We start from the raw sequence: 11,783 nt of genomic DNA on the forward strand, positions 1-11,783 counted from the left end.
ACAATACTAGGATATCAAGATAAATACACTACCATTCACAATACTAGGATATCAAGATAAATACACTACCATTCACAATACCAGGATATCAAGATAAATACACTACCATTCACAATACTAGGATATCAAGATAAATACACTACCATTCACAATACTAGGATATCAAGATAAACACACTACCATTCACAATACTAGGATATCAAGATAAATACACTACCATTCACAATACTAGGATATCAAGATAAATACACTACCATTCACAATACTAGGATATCAAGATAAACACACTACCATCACAATACTAGGATATCAAGATATATACACTACCATTCACAATACCAGGATATCAAGATAAATACACTACCATTCACAATACTAGGATATCAAGATAAATACACTACCATTCACAATACTAGGATATCAAGATAAATACACTACCATTCACAATACTAGGATATCAAGATAAATACACTACCATTCACAATACTAGGATATCAAGATAAACACACTACCATTCACAAATACTAGGATATCAAGATAAACACACTACCATTCACAATACTAGGATATCAAGATAAATACACTACCATTCACAATACTAGGATATCAACATAAATACACTACCATTCACAATACTAGGATATCAACCATAAATACACTACCATTCACAATACTAGGATATCAAGATAAATACACTACCATTCACAATACTAGGATATCAAAATAAATACACTACCATTCACAATACCAGGATATCAAGATAAACACACTACCATTCACAATATAAAGAAGCCTAAAAATCCTTCATAATAGCAATCCTGGTCGTGTAAACCAGGACTGTTCTGCTTTATCTGTTTCCTTTCCTTATTTATTCTGCCCCCCACCTCTCCTTTCTTTAATAAAAAATAAATCCTGCATGGGAGGGAGACAAGATCCTGTTGATGTACTGTAATTAGCTTATTAATTGTTCATCGGGTAACTGTGAACGCATCTCTCTCCCTCTCCCTCCAACCCCTTCTCTCCCTTTTCCCTTCATCTGAACCTCTCTCTCTCTCCCTTGTTCACCCCCCTCCTCCAGCTCTTGTTTACTTTCCTCTCCTCCTCTTGCCTCTATACCAGCCCAACGTCCCCATAGCAGAGACCTATATTTAGATCAGAGGGTCTCTCCTCTCCCCTCTTGCCTCTATACCAGCCCAACGTCCCCATAGCGGAGACCTATATTTAGATCAGAGGGTCTCTCCTCTCCTCCTCTTGCCTCTATACCAGCCCCAACGTCCCCATAGCAGAGACCTATATTTAGATCAGAGGGTCTCTCCTCTCCTCCTCTTGCCTCTATACCAGCCCAACGTCCCCATAGCAGAGACCTATATTTAGATCAGAGGGTCTCTCCTCTCCTCCCTCTTGCCTCTATACCAGCCCAACGTGCCCATAGCAGAGACCTATTTTTAGATCAGAGGGTCTCTCCTCTCCTCCTCTTGCCTCTATACCAGCCCAACGTCCCCATAGCAGAGACCTATATTTAGATCAGAGGGTCTCTCCTCTCCTCCTCTTGCCTCTATACCAGCCCAACGTCCCCATAGCAGAGACCTATATTTAGATCAGAGGGTCTCTCCTCTCCTCCTCTTGCCTCTATACCAGCCCAACGTCCCCATAGCAGAGACCTATTTTTAGATCAGAGGGTCTCTCCTCTCCTCCTCTTGCCTCTATACCAGCCCAACGTCCCCATAACAGAGACCTATATTTAGATCAGAGGGTCTCTCCTCTCCTCCTCTTGCCTCTATACCAGCCCAACGTCCCCATAACAGAGACCTATATTTAGATCAGAGGGTCTCTCCTCTCTCCTCTTGCCTCTATACCAGCCCAACGTCCCCATAGCAGAGACCTATATTTAGATCAGAGGGTCTCTCCTCTCCTCCTCTTGCCTCTATACCAGCCCAACGTCCCCATAGCAGAGACCTATATTTAGATCAGAGGGTCTCTCCTCTCCTCCTCTTGCCTCTATACCAGCCCAACGTCCCCATGACAGAGACCTATATTTAGATCAGAGGGTCTATATTTAGCAGTGGGATGCCTGGGGAGAACAGCACTGAGGAGGGAATGTTCTGTTCTGACTGTTCTCTGACTCAGAGAGTGTGTGTGTGTGTGTGTGTGTGTGTGTGCACGTGCCACCATTCATGTGCAGCATGCAACAGAAAGGGAAAGCGTACTCTCAGACTGCAACACAAAAAGAACACAGTGTGTGACCCTCAGGTGTCTGTGTGTTTGCATGTGTGTGTGTCTTTGCATGTGTGTGCGGGTGTGTATGTGTCTTTGCATGTGTGTGTGTCTTTGCATGTGTGTGTGTGTGTGTGTGTGTGTGTGTGTGTGTGTGTGTGTGTGTGTGTGATACAGATCCAGAGAATTCCAGCTGGGCTCCAGCTCTGACGTCATCAGGAGATCTCCCCTCTACACCCTTCACTACTGATCTACTTCAAACCTGACTTCATCAGGAGATCTCCCCTCTACACCCTTCACTACTGATCTACTACAGCCCTGAAGTAATCACGAGATCTCCCCTCTACATCCTTCACTACTGATCTACTGCAGCCCTGACGTCATCAGGAGATCTCCCCTCTACATCCTTCACTACTGATCTACGGCAGCTCTGAAGTCATCTGGAGATCTCCCCTCTACATCCTTCACTACTGATCTACTGCAGCCCTGACGTCATCAGGAGATCTCCCCTCTACATCCTTCACTACTGATCTACTGCAGCCCTGACGTCATCAGGAGATCTCCCCTCTACACCCTTCACTACTGATCTACTACAGCCCTGACGTCATCAGGAGATATCCCCTCTACATCCTTCACTACTGATCTACTACAGCCATCAGGAGATCTCCCCTCTACACCCTTCACTACTGATCTACTGCAGCTCTGAAGTCATCAGGAGATCTCCCCTCTACACCCTTCACTACTGATCTACTACAGCCCTGACGTCATCAGGAGATCTCCCCTCTACATCCTTCACTACTGATCTACTGCAGCTCTGAAGTTATCAGGAGATCTCCCTTCTACATCCTTCACTACTGATCTACTACAGCCATCAGGAGATCTCCCCTCTACACCCTTCACTACCGATCTACTGCAGCTCTGAAGTCATCAGGAGATCTCCCCTCTACACCTTCACTACTGATCTACTACAGCCCTGACGTCATCAGGAGATCTCCCCTCTACACCCTTCACTACTGATCTACTACAAACCTGACGTCATCAGGAGATCTCCCCTCTACATCCTTCACTACTGATCTACTACAGCCCTGAAGTTATCAGGAGATCTCCCCTCTACACCCTTCACTACTGATCTACTACAGCCCTGAATTTATCAGGAGATCTCCCCTCTACACCCTTCACTACTGATCTACTACAGCCCTGAAGTTATCAGGAGATCTCCCCTCTACATCCTTCACTACTGATCTACTGCAGCTCTGACGTCATCAGGAGATCTCCCTTCTACATCCTTCACTACAGCCCTGAAGTCATCAGGAGATCTCCCCTCTACATCCTTCACTACTGATCTACTGCAGCCCTGACGTGATCAGGAGATCTCCCCTCTACATCCTTCACTACTGATCTACTACAGCCCTAGTACAGCCCTGAAGTCATCAGGAGATCTCCCCCCTACATCCTTCACTACTGATCTACTGCAGCCCTGAAGTCATCAGGAGATCTCCCCCCTACATCCTTCACTACTGATCTACTGCAGCTCTGAAGTCATCAGGAGATCTCCCCTCTACATCCTTCACTACTGATCTACTACAGCCCTGAAGTCATCAGGAGATCTCCCCCTACATCCTTCACTACTGATCTACTGCAGCTCTGAAGTCATCAGGAGATCTCCCCTCTACATCCTTCACTACTGATCTACTCAGTCCCAGTGAATGCGTTCTGTTCTGTGTGTCTACTAATCACCTCAGCCGTATGCCCCTCTCTCAGATTGTAAGTCAGATCATGTTGTATCTCAGTGATGAACTTCTGGGCGTACTCTGGGTAGAGCCAGAGCACCTCTCTGAGCCCCTTCAGACTGATGTACTGCAGGTCACAGTAGGTCAGGGCCTTCACATTGGCATTGGTCTTGATCACCTGCTCCTTGGTCAGGAAGTCAGAGCCGATCAGGTCCCCACGACCTGGGGATACATAGGAAACACACACAGGGAGTCAGAGCCAATCAGGTCCCCACAACCTGGGGATACATAGGAAACACACACAGGGAGTCAGAGCCAATCAGGTCCCCACAACCTGGGGATACATAGGAAACACACACAGGAAGTCAGAGCCAATCAGGTCTCCACAACCTGGGGATACATAGGAAACACACACAGGGAGTCAGAGCCGATCAGGTCACCATGAAGTGATGCAACACACAGACATAAAGACACCCACCCCACACAGATACATGCTAATTTTAGCTCCTTATGTAACGTGTGTACTTGTCTCAACCAATCATGTGTTGTGTACTGGCCTCCCCAAGGTAAACACGTTCCTGTCCTGAACCCTCCATATTAATAACCAACACATCATCTATAATACAGGCCTGCTTCATAATGAATCACAGAGAGACATGTTCCTGTGAAGACAGTGAAGTCTACACACACACACACACACACACAATGATAGCTAAATGGTAAGGACTGGCAGTGAAGGCTGCACAGATGTTTTAGAAGGTTTATAGTCCTACCACCACCTCCAACACCATGACCACCTCCAACACCATGACCACCTCCAACACCATGACCACCTCCAACACCATGACCACCTCCAACACCATGACCACCTCCAACACCATGACCACCTCCAACACCATGACCACCTCCAACACCATGACAACCTCCAACACCATGACCACCTCCAACACCATGACAACCTCCAACACCATGACAACCTCCAACACCATGACCACCTCCAACACCATGACCACCTCCAACACCATGACCACCTCCAACACCATGACCCCCTCCAACACCATGTCCACCTCCAACACCATGACCACCTCCAACACCATGACCACCTCCAACACCATGACCACCTCCAACACCATGACCACCTCCAACACCATGACCACCTCCAACACCATGACCACCTCCAACACCATGACCACCTCCAACACCATGACCACCTCCAACACCATGACCACCTCCAACACCATGACCACCTCCAACACCATGACCACCTCCAACACCATGACCAGCTCCAACACCATGACCACCTCCAACACCATGACCACCTCCAACACCATGACAAAGTAGACATACACAGACGCACCCCCCCCCCCCCCCACACACACACACACACACACACTTCCAGTCCCCTACCCAGTATAGCCAGCACTGTGTTGTCCTTCAGCACCTCCATGGACCCAGAGCAGACAAAGTAGATGGCCTGCAGGGCGTCTCCCTGGCGGATGAGATACTCCCCCGGGGCGCAGAACGATGTCTTGATGATGAGGGACAGGGAGCGCAGACACCCCCTACTGGCCGACTCAAACAGAGACAGCTGCAGGAGATCCTTGTTCAGCTGCATGGCGATGTCTGCCCTCAACTCATCTGGGAAGTCTTTCAACAGCTACGGTAGAGGAGAGGAGAGGAGAGGAGAGGAGAGGAGAGGAGAGGAGAGGAGAGGAGAGGAGAGGAGAGGAGAGGAGAGGAGAGGAGAGGAGAGGAGAGGAGAGGAGAGAAGAGAAGAGGAAAGAAGAGGAGAGGAAAGGAGAGATGAATAAAGAACACATTCCACATCTGTCTACTATTCTATCCATCAAAGTTTAACAAATGTAAACTTTTTCACTTCCTCATTCAATGTATTAACCTCATAGAGTAACCATTGGCTACATCTACTTTAATAAGTAAGTTAGCATTGTGTGAGCCAGAACGGCCTATCGGAAACCTATTTTGGATACAAACTCTGTATGGCCGTAACCTAAAATGACAGAGACAGATTGTAACCTTTGACCTGTTCACAGCCTGAGGTCAGATCATAAAACCTGGTAGCTCACCTCGCTGACGTCGATGCCGTTGTTGACGGACCAGGTGGTCTGGAAGCACTCCATCATGCGTTGCTCCAGGGCCTTGGGCAGCCCGTGGACACGGATAAAGTCCTTCAGGTCCTTGGTACGTGTGTGGTAGAGGGAGCGCCGAGAGTACATCCTCTGGATGATGGCTGTCACGTTACCGAATACCACAGCATGCATCAGGGCTGGGGGAGAGGTGGAAGGGTGGAGAAGGAGAGAGCGAGGGGTGAAGAGGGAGGGGGAGAGAGCGAGGGGGAGAGGTGTAGAAGGAGCGGGAGAGGGAGGGGTGGAGGGGTGGAGAAGGAGAGGTGGAGGGGTGGAGAAGGAGAGGTGGAGGGGTGGAGAGGGAGGGGTGGAGAGGGAGGGGTGGAGGGGTGGAGAGGGAGGGGTGGAGAAGGAGGGGTGGAGAAGGAGCAGGAGAGGGAGGGGTGGAGAGGTGGAGGGAGGTGTGGAGAGGTGGAGGGGTGGAGAGGGAGGGGTGGAGAAGGAGGGGGAGAGGTGGAAGGGTGGAGAAGGAGAGGTGGAGGGGTGGAGAGGGAGGGGGAGATGTGGAAGGGTGGAGAAGGAGAGGTGGAGGGGTGGAGAGGGAGAGGGGTGGAGGGGTTGAGAGGGAGAGGGGTGGAGGGGTTGAGAGGGAGAGGGGTAGAGGGTTTGAGAGGGAGAGGTATAGGGGTGGAGGGGTTGAAAGGGAGAGGGAGAGGGGTGGAGGGTTGGAGAGGGAGAGGTATAGGGGTGGAGGGGTTGAAAGGGAGAGGGAGAGGGGTGGAGGGTTGGAGAGGGAGAGGGGTAGAGGGTTGGAGAGGGAGAGGTATAGGGGTGGAGGGGTTGAAAGGGAGAGGGAGAGGGGTGGAGGGTTGGAGAGGGAGAGGGTTGGAGAGGGAGAGGGGTGGAGGGGTTGGAGAGGGAGAGGGGTTGAGAGGGAGAGAGAGAGGGAGAGGGGTGGAGAGGGAGAGGGAGAGGTGGAAGAGTGGTTGATTGTCTTCACTGGTTCAGCACAGTGCTAATTTGATGGAATTGTTGTTGATCAATTACTGGACAATTGATATTGGTGAACAGTTAGTGGATTCATTCATACAGCCATCCACTCTCCTGCCCTCCCTCTATCCATTCCTCAATCCCACCCTCCATCCCTCCTTCATCCCACCCACCCTCCCTCCCTCCCTCCTTTATCCTACCCTCCCTCCATCCATCCACCCTCCCTCCTTCATCCCACCCTCCATCCATCCTCCCTCCCTTCCTCCCGCCGTCCATCCCACCCTCCCTCCCTCCCTCCCTCGATTCATCCCTCCCTCCCTCCCTCCTTCCTTCATCCCACCCACCCTCCCTCCCTCCCTCCCTCCCTCCCTCCCTCCATCCATCCATTCCCCTCCATCCCTCCCTCCCTCCCTCCCTCCATCCATCCCTCCCTCCCTCCCTCCCTCCATCCATCCATTCCCCTCCATCCATCCATTCTTGTTTTCTACAGTAATCTCTAAGGATGTGGTCTGAGTTGCAACCCTTTCCAGGGCTCAGACTGGCACAATCTTGGCATCAAAGTGCTTCCTAACTGGCATCCTGCTCTGCCCAGCTGCCTCCGTTGCCATAGCGACATGTCACGGTGTGTCCCTGACACTAGACTGTTTTGGGAGGCAATCCTCAGTTAATCAAAGAGCAAGCTGAGCACGAGAGGCTTCTAACTCTCAACATATTTATTTTGCTGTCAGACCTCTTCCAATCTGTCGTCTGTGTGTGGACCACTGGCCTCCTACTAGCTACAGACCTGAAGTCAACATCACATCAACATCACATCAACATCAGTGTGTCTGACCTCCTAACACTGAGTCAGTGTGTCTCACCTCCTAACAGTGAGTCAGTGTCTCACCTCCTAACACTGAGTCAGTGTGTCTGACCTCCTAACACTGAGTCAGTGTGTCTGACCTCCTAACACTGAGTCAGTGTGTCTGACCTCCTAACAGTGAGTCAGTGTCTCACCTCCTAACAGTGAGTCAGTGTCTCACCTCCTAACAGAGAGTCAGTGTGTCTGACCTCCTAACAGTGAGTCAGTGTGTCTCACCTCCTAACACTGAGTCAGTGTGTCTGACCTCCTAACAGTGAGTCAGTGTCTCACCTCCTAACACTGAGTCAGTGTGTCTGACCTCCTAACAGTGAGTCATTGTGTCTGACCTCCTAACACCGAGTCAGTGTGTCTGACCTCCTAACACTGAGTCAGTGTGTCTGACCTCTTAACACTGAGTCAGTGAGTCTGACCTCCTAACACTGAGTCAGCGTGCCTCACCTCCTAACAGTGAGTCAGTGTGTCTCACCTCCTAACACAGAGTCAGCGTGTCTCACCTGACACTGAGTCAGTGTGTCCCACCTCCTAACACTGAGTCAGTGTCTGACCTCCTAACACCGAGTCAGTGTGTCTGACCTCCTAACACTGAGTCAGTGTGTCTGACCTCCTAACACTGAGTCAGTGTGTCTGACCTCCTAACAGTGAGTCTGTGTCTCACCTCCTAACAGTGAGTCAGTGTCTCACAGAGATTCAACAGAGATTCAGTGTGTCTGACCTCCTAACAGTGAGTCAGTGTGTCTCACCTCCTAACACTGAGTCAGTGTGTCTGACCTCCTAACAGTGAGTCAGTGTCTCACCTCCTAACACTGAGTCAGTGTGTCTGACCTCCTAACAGTGAGTCAGTGTCTCACCTCCTAACACTGAGTCAGTGTGTCTGACCTCCTAACAGTGAGTCAGTGTGTCCCACCTCCTAACACTGAGTCAGTGTGTCTGATCTCCTAACACTGAGTCAGTGTGTCTGACCTCCTAACACTGAGTCAGTGTGTCTGACCTCCTAACACTGAGTCAGTGTGTCTGACCTCTTAACACTGAGTCAGTGAGTCTGACGTCTTAACACTGAGTCAGTGTGCCTCACCTCCTAACAGTGAGTCAGCGTGTCTCACCTCCTAACACAGAGTCAGCGTGTCTCACCTGACACTGAGTCAGTGTGTCTCATCTCCTAACATTGAGTCAGTGTGTCTGACCTCCTAACACTGAGTCAGTGTGTCTGACCTAACAGTGAGTCAGTGTGTCTGACCTCCTAACAGTGAGTCAGTGTGTCCCACCTCCTAACACTGAGTCAGTGTCTGACCTCCTAACACTGAGTCAGTGTCTGACCTCCTAACTGTGAGTCAGTGTGTCTCACCTCCTAACACTGAGTCAGTGTGTCTCACCTCCTAACACTGAGTCAGCATGTCTCACCTCCTAACACTGAGTCAGTGTGTCTGACCTCCTAACACTGAGTCAGTGTGTCTCACCTCCTAACACTGAGTCAGTGTCTGACCTCCTAACACTGAGTCAGTGTCTGACCTCCTAACTGTGAGTCAGTGTGTCTCACCTCCTAACACTGAGTCAGTGTGTCTCACCTCCTAACACTGAGTCAGCATGTCTCACCTCCTAACACTGAGTCAGTGTGTCTGACCTCCTAACACTGAGTAAGTGTCTCACCTCCTAACAGTGAGTCAGTGTGTCTGACCTCCTAACACTGAGTCAGTGTGTCTGACCTCCTAACACTGAGTCAGTGTGTCTGACCTCCTAACACTGAGTCAGTGTGTCTGACCTAACACTGAGTCAGTGTGTCTGACCTCCTAACACTGAGTCAGTGTGTCTGACCTCTTAACACTGAGTCAGTGAGTCTGACGTCTTAACACTGAGTCAGTGTGCCTCACCTCCTAACAGTGAGTCAGCGTGTCTCACCTCCTAACACTGAGTCAGTGTGTCTGACCTCCTAACACTGAGTCAGTGTGTCTGACCTAACAGTGAGTCAGTGTGTCTGACCTCCTAACAGTGAGTCAGTGTGTCCCACCTCCTAACACTGAGTCAGTGTCTGACCTCCTAACACTGAGTCAGTGTCTGACCTCCTAACTGTGAGTCAGTGTGTCTCACCTCCTAACACTGAGTCAGTGTGTCTCACCTCCTAACACTGAGTCAGCATGTCTCACCTCCTAACACTGAGTCAGTGTGTCTGACCTCCTAACACTGAGTAAGTGTCTCACCTCCTAACACTGAGTCAGTGTGTCTGACCTCTTAACACTGAGTCAGTGAGTCTGACGTCTTAACACTGAGTCAGTGTGCCTCACCTCCTAACAGTGAGTCAGCGTGTCTCACCTCCTAACACAGAGTCAGCGTGTCTCACCTGACACTGAGTCAGTGTGTCTCATCTCCTAACACTGAGTCAGTGTGTCTGACCTCCTAACACTGAGTCAGTGTGTCTGACCTAACAGTGAGTCAGTGTGTCTGACCTCCTAACACTGAGTCAGTGTGTCTGACCTCCTAACACTGAGTCAGTGTGTCTGACCTAACACTGAGTCAGTGTGTCTGACCTCCTAACACTGAGTCAGTGTGTCTGACCTCTTAACACTGAGTCAGTGAGTCTGACGTCTTAACACTGAGTCAGTGTGCCTCACCTCCTAACAGTGAGTCAGCGTGTCTCACCTCCTAACACAGAGTCAGCGTGTCTCACCTGACACTGAGTCAGTGTGTCTCATCTCCTAACACTGAGTCAGTGTGTCTGACCTCCTAACACTGAGTCAGTGTGTCTGACCTAACAGTGAGTCAGTGTGTCTGACCTCCTAACAGTGAGTCAGTGTGTCCCACCTCCTAACACTGAGTCAGTGTCTGACCTCCTAACACTGAGTCAGTGTCTGACCTCCTAACTGTGAGTCAGTGTGTCTCACCTCCTAACACTGAGTCAGTGTGTCTCACCTCCTAACACTGAGTCAGCATGTCTCACCTCCTAACACTGAGTCAGTGTGTCTGACCTCCTAACACTGAGTAAGTGTCTCACCTCCTAACACTGAGTCAGTGTGTCTGACCTCTTAACACTGAGTCAGTGAGTCTGACGTCTTAACACTGAGTCAGTGTGCCTCACCTCCTAACAGTGAGTCAGCGTGTCTCACCTCCTAACACAGAGTCAGCGTGTCTCACCTGACACTGAGTCAGTGTGTCTCATCTCCTAACACTGAGTCAGTGTGTCTGACCTCCTAACACTGAGTCAGTGTGTCTGACCTAACAGTGAGTCAGTGTGTCTGACCTCCTAACAGTGAGTCAGTGTGTCCCACCTCCTAACACTGAGTCAGTGTCTGACCTCCTAACACTGAGTCAGTGTCTGACCTCCTAACTGTGAGTCAGTGTGTCTCACCTCCTAACACTGAGTCAGTGTGTCTCACCTCCTAACACTGAGTCAGCATGTCTCACCTCCTAACACTGAGTCAGTGTGTCTGACCTCCTAACACTGAGTAAGTGTCTCACCTCCTAACAGTGAGTCAGTGTGTCTGACCTCCTAACACTGAGTCAGTGTGTCTGACCTCCTAACACTGAGTCAGTGTGTCTGACCTCCTAACACTGAGTCAGTGTGTCTGACCTAACACTGAGTCAGTGTGTCTGACCTCCTAACACTGAGTAAGTGTCTGACCTCCTAACACTGAGTCAGTGTGTCTCACCTCCTAACACTGAGTCAGTGTGTCTCACCTCCTAACACTGAGTCAGTGTGTCTGACCTCCTAACACTGAGTCAGTGTGTCTGACCTCCTAACACTGAGTCAGTGTGTCTGACCTAACAATGAGTCAGTGTGTCTGACCTCCTAACACTGAGTAAGTGTCTGACCTCCTAACACTGAGTCAGTGTGTCTCACCTAACACTGAGTCAGTGTGTCTCACCTCCTAACACTGAGTCAGTGTGTCTGACCTCCTAACACTGAGTCAGTGT

General features: G+C 50.0%; 1 protein-coding gene across 1 annotated transcript in view; it reads right to left on the minus strand.

The window, feature by feature from the left end:
• The window catches only part of LOC110497040 (voltage-gated delayed rectifier potassium channel KCNH8-like), a 35,085-nt gene that overhangs the window by 4,409 nt on the left and 18,893 nt on the right, over positions 1–11,783 (minus strand). Inside the window, exons 8-10 of the mRNA XM_090239670.1 lie at positions 6,029–6,228; positions 5,352–5,601; positions 3,952–4,166 (exon numbers count right to left, since the gene is read on the minus strand). Coding sequence (XP_090095796.1) covers positions 3,952–4,166; positions 5,352–5,601; positions 6,029–6,228 — 665 coding nt within the window. The remainder of the gene's footprint in view (positions 1–3,951; positions 4,167–5,351; positions 5,602–6,028; positions 6,229–11,783) is intronic.

This window comes from Oncorhynchus mykiss, chromosome 7 (genome assembly GCF_057628025.1).
Source record: "Oncorhynchus mykiss isolate SJ-2025 chromosome 7, ASM5762802v1, whole genome shotgun sequence".
Lineage (NCBI taxonomy): Eukaryota > Metazoa > Chordata > Actinopteri > Salmoniformes > Salmonidae > Oncorhynchus > Oncorhynchus mykiss.